We start from the raw sequence: 26,821 nt of genomic DNA on the forward strand, positions 1-26,821 counted from the left end.
CTAATCAAAACATTGATATGCCATTTTCAATTATTGGAATAGTTGGCCTAAATACCTATCCTACTGAATAGACATAAAAAACTTTAATGATTATCAGTTGAACAAAAGTGATATAATGCTACTCCAAATAATGCTGTTGTATTTATCTATCGATTTTTATACAATTTCACATTGATTTTCTTTTTCTTCAATTTTCACTTTATGGAGCTATCCAGCCAGTGGCTCAGTCTATTTTGTAATTTTTGGGCCTTCACATCTGAATTTATGCAATCAAAACATTTATCTTGCATTTTTTTAAATGCCCTTCTCATTTTTTTGGAACTACTTTTCTAATAGGGAACTTGCACTTTTTTTTTTATTAGATAATAATGTTCAGTTTTGTTTAAAAATGAGATTTCCAAAATTTCACACTTCAAAAACTCGTAATAACTTAGAAATACATATTTAAAGTCTTTTGCAGTATAAAATAGTTCAAACGGCCCGTGACGTCACATAGTTTTGCATTAGTTTTGATTATGGTTATATTTCGCTGTGTGTAGGTAGAGGCTAACGTGTACGCAAATAAAAAAGTTAGGTAGACGCGAATTAAACTTCATCAAGCCAGTGACGTCATTATTTAGCTTGCGCAGTGACTATATATTTTGGTACATGCTATTTTGATATGTTTAGTGTTTGTTTGATAGAAAAATATTTGTTAAGGGAAGGGAAGCAGAACTTTTCAGATGTTTCAAACTTAATAGTAATAAATCAATGTATATATATAAAAGTATATATTTAGGTTAGCAAAATAATTATTTATTTATTTATTTATTAATTAACGGGATAAACCCAATACATACAAAATACAATAAAGCAGAGCTTTCGTCCTAATAATGAAAATATAAAATTTAGATACATGTAAAACTACAACTAAGTATAAAACACAAACATAAAAAATAAAAGAGTATAAAATATTGTTAAATGATGAAAACAACTGAATCCATTATAACAGTTAAATCTAATTAATTTTTTCACCAAAAAGTTCGAACTGTGTTCGTATCACCAAAAAGTCCTCCCTGCACGTTCCATAGCATTGTTCACTGTCCCACGATGTTCCATCTCCATACCAAGTTCCATTTTCCATACCATTCTCAGCTCCGTCTCGGGCCTGACGTCTCCATCCTTTTTCTATATACCACACTGTTCTAGGGTGGTCGAGGTGCCAGAACATTGACGTTTTTCTCCATACTCGTTACCAGTCCTGTGTTCTTCCCTGGTCTTGGATCGCCATATGGTGGCTCCTGGCTTCTGAGCCACCTTAGATAATTAGGGGTTGGTTACCCCCTACCATAAGGGTTGATGAAATAACTTGTATCACCGTAGATGCATTTATTTTATAAGTTAGAGTACTAACGGTAAATAGCTGGTGGTACGTTAGTTCTCAGTAGCTGTGATGTTTTCCTTTTGGGATCTCAAATATTAATGACTTACTCTTCGCAATGGAATTAGAAGATAATAATTAGTCTTCTCTTGTTTATTGTTTTGGTATATAATGAAAGTAACATTGTTTTGGTTAAAAGCGCTGAGTCGACTTGGTTATAAAAATAATGAATACTATTGTTATTGCAAACCGACCTTGGTCAAACCTAAACTGTTACACTGATATGTGCTAATTTAGGTCGATCGTATTTACTATAAACAAACGTAGTTTGTTTTGCTAAAGACATTTAAAATTATTAAAAGGATTTGTTTTAATAAGAAGATTACTAAGAGATGCCGTGTATCCCAACACACTGGCACATTTTAATAAAACTAAAGTTATGCCACTTTAGAATTGTTATAACCTTCAACAAAATATCTTATTTTTTAGTCTATACCGGCACACTAAAAGTTGTGCCAGTATGCCACCAAAATATAAGGTTGTGTCGGTATAGAATTTACTTTGTTATTGGCCCAAATAAGTCAGTAATAAATGGCTCCCTCGTAAGATAGTTTCTGAATTATTTACATGTTGTGTTCTTTCCTGCCTAACTTGTACACAGTGTAGACGAGGGCATTTAGCACAAAATAAATAAATTTTTAAATACAGCACCTAGCAACTTGCAATTTTTTGCATTATGTTTAGGATGACGTCAGGAAAAAAGTCCACTATTCAAAAATGGGTGGAGATGCATAATTGCACTGTAAAGTGCATAAAATGCATCCAAAATTGCATAAGAATAAAAATAAAGTCAAAATCAGTATACTAAGAAACAAAATTTACTATTTGGGGGTTTTCGGGTCACTGAATACGATTACGCCATCAGAACTGACCCCCGGATCACCTGGTGCCTAAGGTTACGGCAAGAGACGTAATTTTCTGGAGTTTCGATGGTTTTCCGCATTAAATCGATGCAAACGGATTACTCACGGCTTTTAGGGGTCACTAAGTACTAATATGCCATCAGAATTGACCTCCGGAGTACCTGGTGCCCAGGTTCGCTACTAAGGCACGTCATCTTCTGGAATTTCGAGGGATTTCGGCATTAAATTGATGCAACTGGACTATTCGGGGGGTTTTTGAGGTGGTTAAACACGAATATGCCATCAGAACAGACTTCTGGATCACCTGGTGCCCAAGTTCACTGCAAAGGACGTCATCTTCTGGACTTTCGAGGGCTTTCGGTATTAAATTGGTGCAAACGGATTACTCGGGGTTTTTGAAGTCCAAACACGAATATGCCATCAGAATAAACCACCGGATTACCTGGTGCCCAGGGTCACTGCAAGCGACGTCATCTTCTGAAGTTTCGAGTGCTTTCGGTATTAAATTGATGCAAACGGATTACTTACGGGTTTTTGGTGTCGGTAAACACGAATATGCCATCAGAACCAAACTCCGGAGTACCTGATGCCCAGGGTCGCTACTAGGCCACGTCATCTTCTGGGGTTTCGAGGATTTTCGGCATTTAATTGATGCAACTGGATTACTGGAGGCTTTTGAGGTCGCTAAACACGAATATGCCATCAGAACCGATACACTGTGCACCTGGTGTCCAAGGTCACTGTAAGAGACATCATCTTTTGAAGTTTTGAGGGATTTCGGCATTAAATTGATGAAAATGGATTATTCGGGGGTTTTTAAAGTTAAACACGAACATGCGATCAAAAGAGACCATCGTAGCACCTGGTGCCTGCAGTCACTGCAAGGGGCGTCATCCTCTGGGCGAGGTTTTTTGGTACTATATTGACGTAAACCGATTACTTTTTTTTGGGGGTTCCTGAACACGAATATGCCATTAGAACAGACACTGAACCAGCTTGTGCCTAGGGCACGCCATCTTCTGGAGTATCGAAAGTTTTCGGTACGAAATTAATTCAAACGGATTACTCACAGCTTTTTGAGGTTGCTGAATACGAATACGCCGTTAAAACGCACACTTTAGCACCTGGTGCCTAAGGCACGTTTTCTTCTGAAGTTGCGTGAGTTTTCGGTACCAAATTCATGTAAACAAATTACCTTTGGATTTTTGGGGTCGTTGAACACGAGTACGACTTAGATGAAGGATTCTGGAGTACCTAGTGATTACGATGATCAATAATAACGCCAACGCATTATAACAATAACATTGTCATAATAGAATATAGTAAACGGATCTAAATAAATAAAGGAAAAACATTGTCAGATATAAATGTTATATAAATTTTATATATACATAAGTAAGAAAATTAAATAGCACAGTGACGTCCCTTGCAGTGACCATGGTCACCAGGTGCTCCGTGGGTCTGCTCTAATGGCCTATTCGTGTTTGGTGACCTTAAAAACCCCCCGAGTAATCCATTTGCATCTATTTTAAGCCGAAAACCCTCGAAACTCCAGAATATGACGTGCCTTAGTAGCGATGCTGGGCAACAGGTGCTCCGGAATTAAATTCTGATGACATATTCGTGATTAGCGACCCCAAAAACCCGCAAGTAATCCGTTTGCATCAATTTAATACCGCAAGCCCTCGAAACTCCAGAAGATGACGTCCCTTGCAGTGACCTTGGGCACCAGGTGATCCGATGGTCTGTTCTGATGGCATATTCGTGTTTAACGACTCAAAAATACCTGAGTAATCCATTTTCATCAATTTAATGCCGAAATTTCTCAAACTCCAGAAGACGACGCCCCTTGCAGTGAGCTTGGGCTCTAGGTGCCCATGGAGTCGGTTTTGATGGCATATTCGTGCTTAGCGACCCCAAAAACCCGTGAGTAATCCATTTGCATCAATTAAATGCCGAATATCCTCGAGACCCCAGAAGATGACGTGCCTTAGTAGCGACCCTGGGCACCAGGTATCCCAAAGGCCAATTATTATGATGGCATATTCGTGTTTAGCGACCTCAAAAACCCGTAAGTAATCCGTCTGCACCAATTTTATACCGAAAGCCCTCGAAACTCCAGAAGATGACGTCTCATGCAGTGACCTTGGGCACCAGGTAATCCAGTGGTCTGTTCTGATGGCATATTCGTGTTTAACCACCTCAAATACCCCCCGAATAGTCCAGTTGCATCAATTTAGTGCCGAAATTCCAGAAGATGACGTGCCTTAGTAGCGACCCTGGGCACCAGGTACTCCGGAGGTCAATTCTGATGGCATATTCGTATTTAGCGACCATTAAAATCCGTTAGTAATCCGTTTGCATCGATTTAATGCGGAAAACCATCGAAACTCTAGAAGATGACGTCTGTTGCCGTGACCTTGGGCACCAGGTGATCCGGGGGTAAGTTCTGATGGCGTAATCGTATTCAGTGACCCGAAAACCCCCCAAAATAGTAAATTTTGTTCCTTAGTATACTGATTTTGACTTTATTTTTATATTTATGCAATTTTGGATGCATTTTATGCACTTTACAGTGCAATTATGCATTTCCACCCATTTTTGAATAGTAGACTTTTTTTCTGACGTCATCCTGAATATAATGCAAAAAACTGCAAGTCTCTAGGTGCTGTATTTAAAAATTTATTTATTCGGGTGTTTTTAGTGCTAAATGCCCTGGTCAAGTGGAACAAAGACTGTAGAAGTCACTTTGAATGCAGATATCACTAACTTTGTTTTTAAACCAAGAGGAGTAAACTAAAAAGACATATTCACACCCAAGAAAGTCACTGATGAAATATCACCAAATACATCTTCTTTTTTGGTTGATCATATCAGCAAATATCGGCAAATTGTTATGGAAGCTACCCACGCCTACAAATTTGGGCACGGTACTTAAAGAAGAAGATATCAGCCTTTGAGGATAATCCATAAATATTATATTATACTAATACGTCCCTCAAGAGTTCTAAAAACAACTGTTTTTATATAAAAACAGACTAAAAATCTAAAAATTAATGGAATAACGCAGAATATACAAAAAATCTCTGATATAACTTAATTAACCTATGAAATGTCAATAGTGTCAAAATTTTATAAATGTCATTAGTGTCAAAATTTGATAACAAGTGACAGTTTCTTCCGTTACATTGCTTTTAAGCTTCACACCTATCAAGATTACACTGTATGGCAGCATCAACTGCAGGTCCCCTCTCTTGCAAGCCGGAGAAAACAAAGGGACCTTTTGCTATTATTCAAGATCTTAATGGTATATACAGTAGTTGTTCTCAACTACTCAATAAGATCGCACTGTTTGTACCACCTCGCACCACTAGACAAGTGCGAACATTTTATGTACCATTCCATAGGTTAAATTATTCCCTTTTTTCGTTCGTACTCAGAGTCTTGAATTTAGCAAACTCCCTTTACAATTTACAACTGTTCGACAACTCCATCAGTCGTTTTAAAAGAAATTTACATGGGATCAATATTTGAGTGAAACGTCTGTAATTTGTTAACTTGTTTTTATGATATTATTTCCTATTACATATTTACTTCTATATTATATTTATATTTCTGTATGTCTGTTTTTTATATTTAGTCCAGAGAAATAAGATTTTTCTCGTGACACATCCCCCTCCAGGCCGAAACCAATTTTTTTGAGTAGTATGGACATCTATATTAATAACCTATATGTTTCCTGCAGCCGATTTTGATGATATACATAGCTATAAACAAATGAAGATCAAAAAACGCTAAATTTTCGCTTTTTTCGTCTATTACTAAGAAGTGAAGCATTTTAAACAAATTTGAGAGTAAGAAACTGATAAATCATATAAAAAACTTCAATATGGCGTTCGCTAAATATGTCTATCCTTATTTGTTGCTTAGAAAATTGCAAAATAAGTCATAAATTTTGATATTTTATAAATGTTCATAACATGTAAAAATTAAGTTAGAACTTTCTTATTACACGGAATGCTGATACTTCTGGTGCTTAAATTATATTCTACATTTCAAAGCAATTGGTCAAATAGTTTAAAAGTTATTTAATTTGTTTATCCCAAATTAATTTTTTTTGCAACACTATAAGTCAGAAAACGATGAGGTTACAGTAATACTTTGGACAGTTTATGAAAGAAGAAGATTTATGCTATTAACTTAATTTAGAAAAAATGACAAAAAATAATTAGTGTAAAATTATTTTGCAAAAACATGTCGATTTTTTGCTTATAAACAATTAGAATAACTTTTTAACCGTTACACGTAGAAAAATTATTTTTTCATATTTAGAAAGACTAAATTTTTATACACATATAGAAAGAAAAACAATTGTCCTACGACAATTAGGGACAAAGTTAGCCCCCTTCATTTTTTAATTCACGGCAGCTTTGTTTATAACAATTAAGAAATAAAATCAGCCGCATTTGAAAGAACATACTTTAAAGTTTTAACGTACCAAGTATACAAAAGATTTCTTTTCAAGGAAATCATCCACAAAGCTTAAAAATATGGCCCTTAAAATCGGCCGGCGTTGAAACTTGGGTTAGCGATGAGAGGGGGGAAGGAGCTGTTAACTGTATCTCTGGTTCTCGATTATTTATTTCGTTGTTTCTTTTTTTAAATTGTATGTACTTTTTACGTACATTACGAATATGCGTTATTTAAATAAACTAATTGTTATATACACCATCAAATTTGTTTAAACAATTTTTTTTCAATTTTTTTAATAATATTTGATGTAACTTTTATTGTAAAACGTACATATTAGTTATACAGGGCGTAACAAAAATACAGGTCATAAATTAAATCACATATTCTGGGACCAAAAATAGATCGATTGGTCCTAACTTACCTTAATACAAATGTGCACATAAAAAAAGTTATAGCGCTTTGAAGTTACAAAATGAAAATCAATTTTTCCAATATATCGAAAACTATTAGAGATTTTTTATTGAAAATGGACATGTATCATTCTTATGACAGGAACATCTTAAAGAAAAATTATAGTGAAATTTTTGCATCCCATAAAATTTTTATGGGGGTTCTGTTCCCTTAAACCCCCCAAACTTTTGTGTACAACCCAATTAAATTATTATTGTGGTACCATTAGTTAAACTCACTGTTTTTAAAACTTTTTTGCTTCTTAGTATTTTTTCGATAAGGCAGTTTTTATCGAGTTGCGGCTTCTTTTTAAATTTGTTTACATAAAAATTTTATGGGGGTTTGTTCCTTTACATCCCCCAAATGTTTGTGTACGTTCCAATTGAACTATTACTGCGGCACCATTAGTTAAACACAATGTTTCTAAAACTTTTTTGTCTTTTAGTATTTTTTCGATAAGGCACCTTTTATCAAGATGTGGCTTCTTTTTTAATATGGTTCAAAATATGCCTAACAATGTAAATTATAAATAATAAATTTTCATACGATTACCAAGTCTTCATAATCGTACTTAACCATATTATACAAATATGTGGTGGATTTGACGAATATTTAAAATATCTCAATAAAAACTGACTTTTCGAAAAAGTACTAAGAGGCAAAAAAGTTTTAAAAACATTGTGTTTAACTAATAGTACCACATTAATAATTTAATTGGAACGAACACAAAAGTTTGGGGGGGTTTAAAGGAACATAACCCCCATAAAATTTTTATGGGGTGTCAAAATTTTACTGTAATTCTTTTGTAAGATGCTCCTGCCATAAAAATACCACATGTCTATTTTCAATAAAAAATCTCTTCTATATATTGGACAAAATCGATTTTCATTTTGTAAATTCAAAGGGCTGTAACTTTTTTTATGTGCATATTTATAGGTACTAAGGTAAGTTAGGTTCAATCGAACTATTTTTGGTCCCAGAATATGCGATTAAATTTATGACCTGTATTTTTGTTACACCCTGTAATTATTATATTACTAATCCTATTCAATCATTCCTAAATCTAAAATTGGCTTGTAATATTAAATTGAAAATAAAAAATCTCAAATAAACTAGGATTTATTTCTTGATAAACATGCTACTAGATAAACGAAAAATGAAATGTAACAAAATTAGAGAGTGGATAAAAAGAACAAAATTATTTTCAGAAATTTTCTACAATATTGTAATACATAATTGTATCTTACAACATTGAGGGCCAGTTGTTCGAACGCTAATCAACAATGATCACTATCAAATATTTAATTACTGTCACAACTGTCAATATCAACTTTGGTTGGGTTGCTGAAAACGTAATTAATTATAATTATGAGATTAGTTAATCAATTAACATAACAATTATTAACATAATTGATTAACTAATTTCATAATTGTAATCAATAATTATGTTTTCAGCAACCCAACCAAAGTTGACATTGACAGTTGTGACAGTAATTAAATATTTGATAATGATCATTGTTGATTAGCGTTCGAACAACCGGCCCTAAAAGTTATAATTTTAAGATTGCAAAAAAACAAAATATATTTCATACATTTTGGTATGATAGCAAGACTATTAAAATAAAATTAAAGGAGGTTTATCTAGGAATACTTGTATTTTTATGAAAAACGTAAATATAATCAGTTACCCATTTATTATAAGATTTTGTAAAGTCAAGTGCATATGATCCATTCCTATAATTGCCAACAAAGTCATCCTAAAAATATCGTAAAAGAATTTCCAAAAATTGTTTACACAATTTACATAGTTAATTAAATAACCACTTTATTAACAAAAAACATAATATCCGTAACGTACGCAAAGAGTACATGCAGATTAAAAAAGAAACTCCAAAATAGATAATAGAGAAAGATTGAGGTTTTGATAATCGAAGTCCATAAACTATTTATATCTCTGTACTAACAAGTACTGGGTCAACCAGTTTTGCAAGAGCAGATAGTTTATTTTAATAAAATATCTGATATATAAAGAAGATCTGTTAATTTCCAACCCCAATCAATTACTTACGTTTATCTCTTTTTTGGTGGTTCTGTAACTTCAGTTTTTCATTCATCTAATAGCATGTTTACTAAAAAAATAAAACCTAGTTTATTTGAGATTTTCTGATTTCCATAGACCAATACTATTTTTAGAAAAAATCGAATGGGATAATTTTGTTTTTTCATACTTTAAATTATTACTAAGTTTAATAAAAAACTATGTATTATTATATTATTCATAAAAATGTATGTTTTGTGATTAAAATTACTTCAAATATTATTAAAAAAAAATTGAAAAAAAATTGTTTAAACAAATTTGATGGTGTATATAACAATTAATTTATTTAAATAATGCATACTCGTACTGCACGCAAAAAGTACATACAAATTAAAAAAGAAACGTCGAAATTCATAGGCGAGAACAAGAGATACAGCTAACATTTCCTTCCCCCTTCTCATCGATCTCCCAAGTTTCGAGGCCGGCCGATTTTAAGGGTCACATTTTGAAGATTTGTGGACGATTTGTTGGAAAGTATATATTTTTTATATTTGGTACATTAAAACTCTGAAGTATGTTCTTTCCAATGTGACTGATTTGATTTCGTAATTGTTATAAAGAAAGCTGCTGTGAATTAAAAAATGGGGGGCAGCAACTTCGTCCCTAATTGTCCTAGGACAATTTTTTCTTTTTTAAATTTGTATAAAAATTCAGTCTTTCTAAATGTGAAAAAATAATTTTTCTACGGGTAATGGTTAAAAAGTTATTCTAATTGTTTATAAGCAAAAAATCGGCATGTTCTTGCAAAATAATTTTGCGATACTTAGAATTATTTTTTGTCATTCTTTTTTAATTAAGTTATTAGTATAAATCTTCTTCTTTCATAATCTATCCAAAGTATTACTGCAACTTCATCATTTTCTGACTTATAGTGTTACAAAATAAATTAATTTGGGATAAACAAATTAAATAACTTTTAAACTATTTGACCAATTGTTATGAAATTTAGTATGTAATTTAAGCACCAGAAGTCCCAGCATTCCGTGTAATAAGAAGATTCTAAGTTCATTTTTACACAAGTTATGAATATTTATAAAAACTCAAAATTTATGAATTATTTTGCAATTTTCTAAGCAACGAATAAAGATAGACGTATTCAGCGGGAGCCATATTGAAGTTTTTTATATGGTTTATGAGCTTCTTACTTCCAAATTTGTTTAAAATGCTTAGCAATTTGGCAATAAACGAAAAAAGCGAAAATTTAGCGTTTTTTGATCTTCAATTGTTTATAACTACTATGTATATCATCAAAATCGGCTGCAGGAAACATATAGGTGATTATTATAGATGTCCACACTACTCAAAAAATTTGGTTTCGGCCTGGAGGGGTTGTGTCACCAACAGGCTATTTTTTTCCTTATTTCTCTGAACTAATTATATTATGTTATTGTTTTTATCTGTACCTACACTATGTATTTATGTAACACTTTATGTTCAATTAAAAAATATAATGTATTTTTATAGAATTGGGCTTGTCCGTAAAATAAATAAATAAATAACAGTGGAGTAAACTTGCCTGAGGTTAAACCAATTACAAACAAGCTTTACGGCACGGGAAATTTGAATTACTCCTCTTGGTTTAAAAACAGACTAGTACAATACTTTTATCTAATTTTTAATTCATGCTCAATTTTTACTCATAAATTGAAATCTTTACTTGGTCATTTTGGACCAAGGTGCAATATTATTTCACTTATTGTTGGGAATTTAAATTTATGTAAAATATGAGTCATCTTTTAATTATAGACGCTACTAAACAAATACCTAAATACTAAAACGTAACATAATTAATTTGTTATCTTTCGTCATTATAACTAAACATAATGGTTTCTTTTGCTCTTATCATTTTCTTTAATTATTATTGTAATTTTTTAACCATTAAAATACTTTTTGTGTCAGTTATTAAACAGTGAACTAAATTTGATGTTACAGAATTTTTTAAACTTTATTAATGGTTTAGGCAATAAGTTTTTTTGCTACTCAGTCATTTGCCTACTTAGTGTTGGAAAATTCTCGAGAATGAAAAATCAGAGAATATTCTCGAGAATATTCCCGATATGGAGAATTTTCTGAGAATGAACCCTATGACGCACTTAGGGATTTTGTTGAAGATGAAATAGGGTATTAAAAATCATGAAATTATATACAAAATTATGAGACTAAACAACAGTGTTCTTTATTCAATTCAATTCAGTTTATTGATGTCAATATACAAAGTATTTACATAAGTCAAAAATTTATATATAAACAAAATACAAAAACAACAGAGAACACAAAATTTATTTGATAAAGAAATGAAAGTTTCTTCTTAACAACAAATAATGCAAGTAATGGATGTGGTGATTTAATCAGAAAAACATGAGGCCTCAGGTTCAGAATATATTTCTATCATTAGCTCATCCTGGTCATCTACATTCTGCATTTCAGTGTATTGATGAGAAGTTGTGGGATTTTATTTTTCATGAGTCGTCAGCTCAGTCATGGATTGGTCTACGTCTAAAGGGGCATTTAGACGGGCTAGTTTTTGAAGCAATATGTTGCCGAAAATATATATTTGGTATGTTTCTGGTATTTATAGCCATCTAATGAAAATATCGCCGTTTGGCTGAACCATGTGGCCGAAATCTTACTGGCACTATTGCAGTGCCTGATGTGTTGCCGATAAAGTCGAACTGCTGTGGAAAATTTTGCATGTTGCTCTTTATTTCCTGTACTCTGTTAAAATTTAATTTGGTCTTGTCAAAATATACAAAGAAAAGATGAATATGTGGTCAAATGAAATCACAATAAGGTTTATTAATGCAATACATCTACGTCCAGAGTTGTGGAACTTGGCATACTTCTGAAACTAAAACTGTTAGTGTATAAATAACAATTATTGCTAATCTTGTTGAGATTGGTATTGCGTTTCTCATGTTTGATCTTTCTTCTCTATTCTTGGCCCTATCATATTTATCAATAGTTCGAAATCACTTTTTGACATTCTTGAAAAATTCTTAAACAAATAATTGTCTAGCATTATTTCCATAGTTAAATTACTCATTGTTTCGCGTTTACTTAGAAAAGCTGTATCCACATTTTCCTTTTTCCAAGGACGAAGCGACTCTCAAGAGAATATTCTCGAGAACGAGAGTATTCTGGCCGAGAATATTCTCTTCTTACATCACTATGCCTACTCAGTTTCCAACCCTATATATCGCACATCCCATTCAAAAATGTATTAAGTCAAAAAATTTCATTTTGGTTTTTATCTCATTAACAAACTGCATTATGCATTATCTTTTTCCTCAAAAAACTGTAATATCATAACCTTAAAAATATTTCAGTAGATAGAGCCATAGACATACGGTGACCATATCTTTTTAAAGAAAAAAAAGTACAAACAAAAACAAAAATGTATTAAAAACGCAAAATGTATCTTGTTATTGGACAAATATAACTTTTTGGAATTAAAAATAAATAAACTACATAATATGTACCTAAACATAAAAAATTATATCAATTAAACTAAATATAACACTTTGAAAAAGTTACAAGCCTGTAATTAAGAGTTTTTAGATGAGAGACCTGGAACAGCCTCATCTTCTTCCGGTTTTTTGCATCATTCATATTCTTCTGAACTTAAAATTAATTTAAGAAGGTCCGGCTTCGACTGAAGTAAATGAAACATTTCTTACAAGTCTCATCAAAATTTGGGTACACCAGAATCGCTGCCTTGAGAGTGGATATGGACATTTGTGACTTTTCCGACGTCCAATAATAATTATTTATTACAGAAAATAAACACTCGATAGCCGCACTAGTACTCGGAAGACAAAAAATAAATTCGCATAATATTTGTAAGTTTTTCAGTTTTAATAATTGATCTACACACTTAAAAACTTTAAGCCATCGATCCTGACTATTGTTTTCTTTTCTGTTCCACTCAGCAATTTTTTCACTTGTAGCCACGTCTTTCAAAATTCCCAGTTCGTCAAAGAGTTGATCTTCGTTTAACATGGTTGCCTTGATATACAATTTAAAAGCTTCGAGAGAATAACAAACATTGTTTTATGTTATTTCACTTCTTATGCAAGCTCCACACTCCCGCCGAAGTAGATCGAGGTTCAACAAGTACGAAAGTGTAGACGGCCACCTTGTGTAACTTTGCCTCACTTCGTTCTACTTCCATTTTCTGTCGGTCTGGTCAAAGGGATCTTTGTCGGTATCGCACCGCTCTTTGTCGATATCGCACTTCCTCGCGAAGTAGAACGAGTGTGTAGAGAGGGTACTTCGGACTTCGGTCAACTTTGGCGAAGTAACTTCGCCGAGAGTGTGGAGCCCACTTTAGATCTATGCTTTTGAATAGTTTAAATTCATGAAAATTTGTACTCCAGTTTTCTAGGTAGATTATACATTTTGTGTAAAAATGTTTCACTTGTGCAGTGAAGTTTTGTGTACGACCACCGCACCATAAGCCTGATGTCTCACACACTTAAAAAAATGTTTTTAAAGATCATTCATAAACGCATTTACCAAACACTTGATATGAATATTGAAGAAACCCACTTTGGATTTACACTACTAATCCAGAGATGCTTGGATGTGAACCAGGATATGTACGTCTGTTTCATAGATTACAACAAGGCTTTCGATAAAGTCCGCCACAAAGAGCTAATGGACGTCCTCAAAGCAAAACAATTACAATACAATGACCTTTGAATTATAACAAATCTATATTATAAACAGCAGGCACACATACGCATTAACGAACACACATCAGAATAGTTCAAAATTAAAAGAGGAGTGCGACAGGGGTGTGTATTGTCACTACTACTATTAAATGCATACTCTGAAGAAATTATGAAAAAAGTTCTTGAGGGAGAAACAGCAGGAATAAAGGTACCTAAATGGAACGCCAATTAACAACATTAGATATGCGGACTACACTATCATAATAGCGGACAACCTCCAAGACCTCCAAAAGCTAATGAACAAGATAGTCGAGTATGGTGAACAATATGGATTATCAGTAAACATCAAGAAAACTAAATTTATGGGGATTCAAAAAACCAAAATAATGATAAAAGCCTGACTGTAGAACAAGTTGAAAACTACAACTATCTTGGCACAATAATTAATCACACAAACGATTACTCCAAAGAAATTAAAGTTCGAATAGAGAAGGCAAGAACCAACTTCAATAAAATGAGAAAGGTAGTTTGTGCAAGAGAACTGAAATAATTAAGACTGGCAAGGTTAGGCTGGCAAGGTGTTATATTTTCTCGACTCTGCTTTACGGGATAGAAGCATGGTCAATTAACGCGTCGACTACTAAAAAGTTGGAAGCATTTGAACTGTGGGTCAAGGTACCTGAAGATAGCATGGGCCTAGCCTGTAACAAACAACGAAGTCATGAGAAGAGTCAACAAAAGAATGGAAATGAATGGATCAAGACATAAAAGCTGCAATACCTGGAACAGTATACAAAGAAATTTGTTTATAAGTAGTAAAAGATAAAAATATTCATTTTTTAGAAAAAATAAGTACATTCGCGTGTCCTTAGAAATGTTTTTAAGTACATTAGGACACTATTTAAAAATAAGTACTGTCCTACTTAAATAAGTACATATGGTCACCGTACATAGACATATAATGTCTAGACTGTACACTGCTATCTAAAAATGAGTGAAGATTGCGACAGAGATTGCATACCTATATTATTAATATATACAATCATAAGATTCGATTCCAGCAATAAAATTGCTGCTAAATAACGTTTCCTTGCATTGTGCTAATTAGCCCAGAGTATATACATAAAGGTGATACATCAACAACTATGACTAGCTCATTGCTAAACTCATTTTGAATTGAGAACTAGAAATGTGGGTCTAAATTGGAAGGACTTAAAAATTTTATACAGAAGAATGAAGAAGGAACCGGAGATTGTGTTTACCATCAAACGGATAAAATTGCAGCATCTGGGACACATTATGAGAAATCAGCACCGTTAATCCCTGCTACAGTCCAGATTGCCTTATCCCTATGCGGGATCGGCTTCCCTAATTGCATTTCTCCACACAATTCTATCTTGGGTCATATCAATGTCAATCCCCTTTACCAACATGTCCTGCCTTATCGTCTCCCCCCAGGTCTTCTTTGGTCTTCCTCTCCTACTCCTTCCAGGAATCTGCACTTCAGCTATTCTTCGTATTGGGTGATTAACGTCTCGACGTTGAACATGACCAAACCATCTTAACCTATGCTCTCTCATTTTGGCATCAATTGGTGCCACACCTAGACTTCCCTTAATATACTCATTTCTAATTTTATCCCTCTTTGTCACTCCACTCATCCATCTAAGCATTCTCATTTCCGCCACATGCATTCGTTGTTCCTCTTTCTTTTTCACTGCCCAACATTCAGTTCCGTACATCATAGCCGGTCTTATGGCTGTTTTATAGAATTTTCCCTTCAGCTTCATTGGAATTTTTCTGTCACACAACACACCACTCGCTTATTTCCACTTCATCCATCCAGCCCTAATTTACTGCATGCATCTCCATCTATTTCTGCATTACTCTGTAATACCGATCCCAGGTACTTAAAAAACTATTGCTTTTCACAATCAGTTTACCATCCAAAGATACCATTTTATTTGTAGTAACTCCATCTCCATCTTTAAATGATCATTCCAAATACTCTGTCTTTGTCCTACTAAGTTTTAAACCTTTTTCCTCCAGAGCTTGCCTCCACTGTTCCAGTTTTTGTCCTAAGTCTCTTTCACTATTTCCTACTAACACGACATCATCAGCATACATTAAGCACCATGGAATGTTACCCTGTAGTTTCGCTGTTATCTGGTCCAAAACTAATGAGAATAAATACGGACTAAGCACAGAGCCTTGGTGCTATCCTACTTTCACATGAAATTTATCAGTCTCTCCCACACCTGTCCTAACACTAGTCGTTATTCCCTCATACACCCTCATACATATCCCTCACAATCTTTACATATTCACCAGGGACTTCTTTCTTATTGAGTGCCCACCACAGAATCTCTAGAGGAACTCTATCATATGCTTTCTCAAGATCAATGAACACCATATGAGCGTTTGTTTCTTTACTCCTGTATTTTTCCATCAACTGCCTTATAATGAAAATTGCATCTGTTGTTGATCTGCCCTGCATAAAGCCAAATTGATTCTCGGATATTTCGGTATCTTCACGTATCCGTCTATCAATTACTCTTTCCCATATTTTCATGGTGTGGCTAAGCAGTTTTATAGCCCTGTAGTTTGTACATTGTTGTATATCTCCCTTGTTTTTGTAAACAGGTACCAGTATACTGCTTCTCCATTCGTCTGGCATTTGTCCAACTTTCATAATTCTATTAAATAGACCTGCTAGCCACCTTGCAAGCAGCAAACATAACCGCAGCAAGCAAGGTTATGATTGCCAATATGATTTCCAACATCAGAAACGGATAGGAACCAGAAGAAGAAGACATTTTATACTGGATTTGATAGCTTTGAACATTTTTGTCTTGTTTTTAATATCTTAGGCCCCGCAGTGAACCATCTCTTGTATTATACAACTGGATCTAAATTGAGTGTTCGGGTCTTAACTCCGACGAATGAGTTTCTACTTACTCTTGTTAAGGCGCAATATGATAAATAAAGAACTTGCATTTAAATTTGATATAAGTGAGGAATGAGCCGTATATTTATTACATGGATCAACTTTCTTTACTGTCAGTTTAGAGAACTTGCATCTGGATATCAGATTATTGCTGTTGCTATTATCGGATTATTGCTGAACAAAATGTTACGTTCAAATGTACCTACTACTACAGTTATTACAGATTGCACTGAAGTGAAAATAGATCAACCAAAAATACTCTGGGCTAATTAGCAAAATACAAGGAAAAGTTATTTACCAGCAATTTTAGTGCTGGAATCGAATCTTATGATTCTATATATTAATAATATAGGTATGCAAAGTCCGCAGATAGTGTGCTACTTTTTTTATAAACAAAATGTCGCCCGAAAATCGTGTTTTTTTCAATTTTTGCTGTATAACTCCAAAGATTTTAACTTTACACCAAAAACACCCAAATAAAAATTCATCGTAATTAAATTCTGCATAAAGACGTGTTTTTCCCGATATACTTGGAGGAAAATTTTCCCCGAAAAATGCGGGTTTTTCCAACAAAATCTTTAATTTTCAACTAAAATTTTAGATAAGTAATTGTTTATCAATAATTAAATAATTTGGTATTGGGACCGTGCAAGTTCGACAAAGCGACCCCTATTTCTACGCTCTGTACTATTATTCGCACTTTTAATTATATTGGCCAATTATATTAGTCCTGGTTACTGGATAATTGTCAAGGCCATAGTCCAAAAAAAATAATAAGAAGAAAAAATAAGATTCAGGTTATGTTATGAAAACATCAACAATTGTATGTAGTAAATAAAATTAGTTATTAAAATGCAGTACTGCAAGCAAAATACAATTAATTAAATTTACCTTTATATAATAATTGCATATCATATCAATATTGTGGAGCAATATATAATTTTTCTGCTTCATTGACAGAAGGTATGAAATATACGTCAATTTGACAATTTCAATTGACAATATGAATTATTTAAGATAGTTGCAATATTTCTCCGCGACTCGCGCAGGGTCGTTTCTCGTTTCCCTTTCCAAGTACTTGCACACCGCGAATTTAATGAACAGTTTAGCAACAATTGCATTGTTAATTAAAACTTTACGGTAGCGATAATAACCACAATAATTATGATACATAAGAATAACTATGATTTTTGTATAAAGAGACACTGTACCTATCTAATTTACTTTACAGAATTGAAATTGGACTATCTAGGTGGCTTCAGGAATATTTTAAAATTATAAACAATTTTTTTTGCTTATAAACAAATAGAATAGCTCGGGAAATATTCAATTAAATTAAATCATGAAAACGGTATTGGAAAAAAAGCGACAGGACGCTTCTTTTAAAAGAAAAAACGTTTAATTGTGATGAGTGGTTCCTGAGCTACAACCGGTCAAAGTTGACCGGCATTTACGGCAAAGATATGAACAGTAAGTTCATAATTTTCGAAACATCACCTTTTTATTTCGGTCCTCTTTCTCCACACCAATTTTCATATCTTTAAATTACTCATAACAGAAATATATTATTATAATAAAAACTATCGATATTATGAGTGAAAATTCCAAAAATACCAAAATTCCAATCAAAAATTAGGTTGGAGAAAATCTAATCTCAAAGTTTAACATCGGTATACTTCTTTTTTTGTTCCCAAGTAACTCAAGTAGATCCATCTAACTAACGCATTATTAAATGTCAAACTTGCTTTTGTTTTGTTATAATAGATTAATTTATTTATAAGAAAAGAAAACTATATATTAAACTTATACATATTTTTCTCGTTGTAGACTTTTTTAGATAAACTTACTACAAGTGTACCTTTTAACGTTAAAAACACAAATATTCTCATTTGAAAACTGTATAATTATTTAAACAATCTTTATTTAAACAAATTAAAAATTTTGTTATAAATATATAAATTAATTTATTATAACAAAACAAAAGCAACTTTGACATTTAATAATGCGTTAGTTAGATGGCTCTACTCGAGTTACTTGGGAGCAAAAAAAAAAAGAATGAAGAAAATTGCTCCATGGGAAGCAGAGAAAATGCATTTTTTTAACGTATACCGATTTTGAACTTTGAGATTACATTTTCTCCAACTTAATTTTTGATTGGAATTTTGCTATTTTTGGCCATTTTCAGTCGTAATATCGATAGTTTTTATTATAATAATGTATGTTATCAGTATTTTAAAGATATGAAAATTGGTGTGGAGAAAGAGGATCGAAATAAAAAGGTGATGGTTCGAAAATTATTATGATCCGATTGTTTATATCTTTGCCGTAAATGCCGGTCAACTTTGACCGGTTGTATCTCAGGAACCACTTATCACAATTAAACGTTTTTTCTTTTAAAAGAAGCGTCCTGTCGCTTTTTTTCCAATACCGTTTTCATGATTTAATTTAATTTACTATTTCCCGAGATATTCTATTTGTTTATAAGCCAAAAAATTGTTTATAATTTTAAAATATTCCAGAGGCCGCTTAAATAGTCCAATTTTAATTCTGTAAAGTACATTAGATATACCCTATTCCACGAATATACGACTCTGTTGGATTATTTGTACAACGAATATTTTATTGTGCAAAATATGAAGAACGAAAATAAATTTCAAATTACATTGCTGTTTATGGGAATAATTGTTAGAGCCATTTACTTTCGTACTTCTTATGTTGCACACTGAAATATTCGTTGTCGCGATAATCCAAAACAGTCGTATGTTGGTGGAATGAACCATAGGTACAGTGTCTTTTTATACAAAAATCATAGTTATTTTGTTTCGTAATTATTGTGGTTATTATAGCGACCGTAAATTTTTATTTAATAATTCAATTGTTGCTAAACTGTTCATTCAATTTCCATCGGCTTCTGGAGTTATAATCTACACGAAAAGAGCTTTTATATTACCAAATTATTTAATTATTGATAAACAATTACTTATCTAAAATTTTAGTTGAAAATTAAAGATTTTGTTGGAAAAACCCGCATTTTCCGGGAAAAATTTTCGCCGAAGTAAATCTGGAAAAACACGTCTCTATGCAGAATTTAATTACGATGAATTTTTATTTGGACGTTTTTGGTGTAAAGTTAAAATCTTTGGAGGTATAGAGCAAAAATTGAAAAAAAAACACTATTTTCGGGCGTCATTTTGTTTATAAAAATAGTAGCACACTATCTGCGGACTTTGCATACCTATATTATTAATATATACAATCATAAGGTTCGATTCCAGCAATAAAATTGCTGGTAAATAACTTTTCCCAAAAATGGTCTATTCTCCGATAATTTGCCCAGACTGAAAATCTTCAATTCGTTTTTCAACTCGCAAACAGTTCAAGATTCGTATTTTTTCTGCCATAATTTATTAAATCGCAATAATTACAACAAGAATACCATACAAGCTTAAAGAACTGTCAAAATGTGTTGACCCTCAACTACACTAGCTCCGCCAAACGGGAGCATCGCCGTACATAGCTTCCATTGTTCAAAATTATCAGTAGTAATTGCACAAGAGCTCTGAAATTATTGAATTTTTCCCGAGTGACACTTTGACAGTTTTAATTTCACGAGCCGAAGGCGAGTGAAATTATGTCAAAGTGTCACGAGAGCAAAAATTCTATATTAATTTCAGAGGTCGAGTGCAATTTGTTGCGATTATTTCATGAATAAAACTGTTCAAAACCAAAATTTTATTGTAATTTATTTATGTAAGTACCATTAAACACACAGTTTTTATAAATATTTGACGATTGAAAGTCATCACTTTTATAATTTTTAAAACATTAATTGTCATGTCACTGAATGTATTTTTTCGTAGCAACGAAGGGCATCTGACGTAATATACTTAACGACGGGAGATTATCAAAAATTATCGATTTAATTCAGATTTCTGTAGCTTTCTATTGGTCAGAATCTCCTATGAATGAAATAATCAATAGTAATACCACTAGTGATTCAATTTTCGCGATAAGTCTGTCGATTTACTTCTAAACGAAACTGAGTTGCTTGAAAACACCACGAGTCCGTAGGACGAGTGGTGTTTTCTTTAAGCAACTCAGTTGAGTTTAGAAATAAAAGACAGACTTATAAGATAAATTAAATCACGAGTGGTATTTTATTAGACTATTTCACGAACAAAGTGATAGGTCAAAAATTCAGTAGAATGAGAGGAAGGAATTTAATAATAATACATTTGATCTAGGTAACCCAAATCTACCCATTTTTTGAATAATTCACAATTAGTCATAATCATGAAATATTTATTATAACTATAAATAATTTGTTATAATTATTTTTTACCTATAACAATAAATAGTTGAAGGCCCAGTCTTTTAGAATGAATGCTAGTCTTTCGTTGTTATTTTCTGCATCTAATTTGTAGTTGCGATCCACACAGAACATCATAAATTGTCTCCATATATAAGATTTAGATTTTCTTGTGTTACTCGGTATATTTTCTTCAATGTTTTGGTTTATAACTTGTTTGAAGTACCAACGAAACGACTCATTTTGACGTATACAGCTACAATAATTTTTTTGGCAAACGTCAAACTTTGCTTTGCGATCGGTATCCATGGTTACGTCGTTGAAAACACGAAGCTGATAGACCAATCAGAATTGAAAGACAGTTGGTGTTTTCGCGATAACACAAGCTGTCTTTGGTTTGTGATTGGTCAGATTATGTGAAAATTTTAAGATGAGTGAAATAGTCTCTATTATATATCTATGTTACCGGCCAAACCCGATTTCAGGACGAACTAGTTTGGCCTAGGCCAAACTAGTTTGTCCTAACCGCGTTAGGATAAACTAGTATGGCCTAGGCCAAACTAGTTTGTTCTATCGCGCGTAGGCCAAACTAGTTTGTCCTAGGCCAAACTAGTTTATCTTGAAGTGTATGTTTTTATATCAGGATAAACTAGTTTAGTCTAGTCGAAAGTAATTGATTACAGATTGGTTGTTGATTTAAACGTAACTTTAGAATACACTATTAAGAGTTATAAGACTTTTACGTATTTAGGGTAAATGATAAACCGAGATGGGACTTGTATAAAAGATATAGAAATGAAAATAGTACGGGGAAAACAAGCCACGAAAGCACTCCATGGAGTGATATGGAAGAACACTCTAACTAAAGAAAACAAAAAATGATTTTTCAGGGCATAGTGCTGAATATTACCCTACAAGAGCGGGAGAATGGCCAGTGACAACAATAATACGAAATAAAATACGAACAGTTGAATTTGAGTTTATGAGGTGTCTACAAATCACCAGGTAGGATAGAATAAGGACGGAGGAAATATGAAACAGAATAGAAGTAGAATGTTCAATTACAAAAAAGTTGTGGTAGTAAAAGTAGAGCGCTGAAATGGTACGGGCATGAACAAAGAATGCCGGAGCACAAGTGGCCGAAAAGATTAGTGGACTGGGACCCGCGTGGAGGAAGACCTGCTGTGAGATGGAAAACTCACATAGGAAATGCTATGATAGATAGAGACCTCAGAGATGGCGAGCGACTGGGAGAATAGAGTGCTATGGAAGACGAAAACTGCAAGCTCATAATGGGAAAAAGCCAAGAAGAAGAAAGGAATTCAGCGAACTAGTACGGCTTAAATAAATAATAAATTGAATAAAATAAAAGACTAAGTTTTTCAACCTAATAAAAATATTTGTAAATTAAATATTTTTAAAAGATTTTTAATTGAAAAACTTTATTGGCCCATTTCCTGGTGACAATCTCCAAGGCTTCTACAATATGCAAGCCAAATGGATGATGCAGTGAAGACTAAAGGGAAGGAATTCTACACTATGCAATTCACAACCCCCGTCTGCAGCGTGGTAAAGTTCCAACGGAAAATGGACCTAGTTACTCTATAGGAGTAATACTAATATAAAAATAAAAATGTATACCATTTTTATTCATTCAGTTGCGGTGCGAAACCAAAACTGTCTTAATTTTTACTCAGATCAGAGAGTGCAGCCAGCACTCTTATCGACGATTTCACCTCTTGTTAGAGGTTCATCAGAGACTGCATAGGCTGCTTTTCTCTGGCCCAGGTAAAAATTTTCGACATATCCATCTCCCACCGCAACTGACGAGATGGTAGTAGGTGCCTAGCGGCATCTGCTAAATAAAAGACTAAGTTTTTCAACCTAATAAAAATATTTGTAAATTAAATATTTTTAAAAGATTTTTAATTGAAAAACTTTATTGGCCCATTTCCTGGTGACAACCTCCAAGGCTTCTACAATATGCAAGCCAAATGGATGCTGCAGTGAAGACTAAAGGGAAGGAATTCTACACTATGCAATTCACAACCCCCGTCTGCAGGGTGGTAAAGTTGCAGCATCCATTTGGCTTGCATATTGTAGAAGCCTTGGAGGTTGTCACCAGGAAATGGGCCAATAAAGTTTTTCAATTAAAAATCTTTTAAAAATATTTAATTTACAAATATTTTTATTAGGTTGAAAAACTTAGTCTTTTATTTAGCAGATGCCGCTAGGCACCTACTACCATCTCGTCAGTTGCGGTGGGAGATGGATATGTCGAAAATTTTTACCTGGGCCAGAGAAAAGCAGCCTATGCAGTCTCTAATGAACCTCTAAAAAGAGGTGAAATCGTCGATAAGAGTGCTGGCTGCACTCTCTGATCTGAGTAAAAATTAAGACAGTTTTGGTTTCGCACCGCAACTGAATGAATAAAAATGGTATACATTTTTATTTTGAATAAAATACTTTGTTCTTGGAAAAATAATCATTTTTATTAAAATTGTAATTATTCGTAACAAACAAACAATATTGAGTTATATTCGCGGCCGGTCGGACAGACAGCCTAGGTCAAATTTCTGACCTTTAGTACCATCCTTGGATTATAAGCTTTCATTTGACACCTCATTTGTCATTCTACCTAGTATAATGACGGAGGAGTTGAGTTCACGGACAGACAGACAGACGGACGTGGATAATTCAACGTTTTCACACATTTTTTCAAATTTGGTGAAAACAATATTAATTCGTACTCGATTTTATTCGTAAAGCGTCGTTTAAACACACCGATAAGTCACAGCAACTAGTTGTGATGAGAAGTTGAAACGCTGTTTAGACGCTGCGATTCAATGCGATACCACCTTCAACCCAACTCCAACTTTGATAAGTTGTGCGATGCACCGTTTACACACAATGATAAGTTGCAACAACTCGATTAACCTTGATAAGTTGTTTGATTTATCGCTGTGTTTAAACGACCCTTAAGTGTATCTTTTCTTTTAATTTTTGGAGAAAACCTCATCCTTTTATTTATTATTTTTTATATTATTTAATTACAAGAATATATTGATTTAGAGCATGTATATCTTCATTCGATGTATCATATGATACAATATATCCATGTATAATTTTTTTGCCATCCCTGTTGGGACATGATTTGGGAATTCCCTCGAATTCGGAAATTCGACTCTGCTAAATTGGTTTAGACTGGGCCGTACTAGTTTATCCTGAAGTGTGAGTGATAAACTAGTTTGGCCTGAAGTGTGCGTCTTTATATCAGGATAAACTAGTTTTGGCCTAGGATAAACTAGTTCGGCCTACGCCCGATAGGACAAACTAGTTTGGTCTAGGCCATACTAGTTTATCCTAACGCGCTTAGGATAAACTAGTTTGGCCTAGGCCAAACTAGTTTGTCCTGAAATCGGGTTTGTCCTGTAACATCTATATTTCTTGTTTGAAACATTTTTCTACGGGATACAGATTCTTAGTAACTCGATGTTTTCCGTTTTATCAGGGGTTTAGGGGGAAGTACGGGGGCTGAATAATAAGTAACTATGTTAAAATTAGTATAGAGTATAGAGAATTGGTTACCGGTTCAATAGATTCTTGTAAAATATCCATTTTATTTACTTTATCATCTATATCTATACATCTGATAAAGTCATAGCCACATCTATACCTTTAAAAGAAATAAGTTATTTAAATATGCTTAAACAAACATACTTATCAATGATTAGGAATGGAATAATAAATAATATAGCATACACAAAACTTTCAGATGTTTCATTATCAATCTTTAAAAATTAATATGATAAGAGTATAAAAACATTGATTACATTTCCTTTGAAAGCACTTCCAACAGCATTTATAATTTTTAATAACTTACACATTTAAATATTCTATATTTAAATTTAACGAAATATACGGGGTGTCACAAAAAAATTGATCATAATTATACCACGACATTTAGGGATGAAATTAGTCGATTTGGTGTAACTTACCCAAACTCATGGACAAAAATATCGAAAATTTTAAAATTATCACGTGAAGTGAAATTTTTTGTGCTGCAATTTTTATCCCTTCCAATGTCACAGGGTAGGGTTTCTTTTCCGAATATAATTTTTAAGAATCTCATCAAGATAAATATTCACTGTTCTAGCGACATTCGGACATGCGTTATCGTGCATTAGCACGAATCTGTCATATTCAGTATGGTTGGCAAATGGCAAAACGTGATCTTCAAAAATGTTTTAAATGTACATATCAGCTGTCATTCGCCCATACTTTATAAACGAAAAAAATTTGTTTGAAAATATAGCTTTTGAACTAAAACTTAAAAATTAGTTCCTCATAATATAATAATATAATAAATAAGTTAAGTACTTTAGGAATTGTTTGTATTAATATACTTTATCTTCTTCTAGCAACAGATTATTAACTCCTCCTCCAGTTCCTGCGATCTACAACCCACTAAGTTTAACAAACAATATTCAAAGCGCCGTGCTTCAGCAGACGTTACCTCTCATCAATACCAGAAGGGTTCTGAGACCTCGGACGGAGCCGCGGTCGTACGTGGAAAGTCCTGACGCCCTGATTAATGGTTTACTTGAAAAGCCAAGAACCAACGGAAATTTAGAGTACAGCAGTGATTCTAGTGAAGGAGACATGCCGCCATTAGCACCCGTAAAGGAGTACAGCCCCGGCGAACTTAAACAAAGGTAACTGTTCAATAGCGATATGCAGGGTGATTGATTAGTAGGGTAAAGCTCCGTAGATCCGTTATAGTAATAGATAGCGATAAAAGTTAATAACAAAAATTGTAGCCAACCTTGAGCTTCACATTACAAAATTAGTTAGAATGTTACGGTGTTCGATAACATAGTGGCAGACCAAACTTAAATTTTTTTTTAATGGAACACCCTGTATTTTATTTTATATTCGAAATCTTCTTAACTTCTCCATTACAAAAATATAAAGGTTTGGTACCTATGTTATACTGGGTATGCATTTACAAAGTTTTACTTACTTACTTAAGCCGTCCTCTTGTACCTTACGGTGTTGAGGTAAGTGGAGAAATCAGACGTCTCCATGCCTTTCGGTCAGTAGCTAGTCTTTCTGCTTCTCTCCACCCAATATTCCTTTTTACGCAAGCCTTTCCAATATCTGCGTTCCACGTTCTTGCTGGCCTGCGTCTTCTTCGTTTGTTGTCGGATGCCGCTTTCCATACCCTCTTTACAGTTCTACCTTCACCCATTCTCGTCATATGTCCGAACCACGATAACTGTTTCGTTTCAAGTCTGTCTAAGGTCCTTCCAATACCGCACCTTTCACGTATGTCTTCATTTCTTATACGATCACGTCTGGTCACCCCGGATACCGCACGTAAATATCGCATTTCGCATGCTTGAATTTTACTACGGATGTTGTCATTCATTGTCCACGTTTCACTACCGTAGAGTAGCACCGGCTCGTATACAGTTTGGAACACTTTCATTTTTTTTTTCAGGCTTACTTCTTTCTTCCAAATAAAACTTTTATTTAGCGCATAGTACAATTTTGTTGCACTCATTACCCTGCTGTTTATTTCTGGT

General features: G+C 33.4%; 1 protein-coding gene across 3 annotated transcripts in view; it reads left to right on the forward strand.

Moving 5' to 3' along the window:
* Positions 1–26,821, forward strand: part of LOC126882986 (transcriptional repressor p66-alpha) — a 104,157-nt gene that overhangs the window by 12,001 nt on the left and 65,335 nt on the right. For all 3 annotated transcript variants that reach the window (XM_050648132.1, XM_050648133.1, XM_050648134.1), the window contains exon 2: positions 25,655–25,948. In XM_050648132.1, coding sequence (XP_050504089.1) covers positions 25,655–25,948 — 294 coding nt within the window. The remainder of the gene's footprint in view (positions 1–25,654; positions 25,949–26,821) is intronic.

The sequence above is a fragment of the Diabrotica virgifera genome, chromosome 4 (genome assembly GCF_917563875.1).
Source record: "Diabrotica virgifera virgifera chromosome 4, PGI_DIABVI_V3a".
Classification (NCBI taxonomy): domain Eukaryota; kingdom Metazoa; phylum Arthropoda; class Insecta; order Coleoptera; family Chrysomelidae; genus Diabrotica; species Diabrotica virgifera.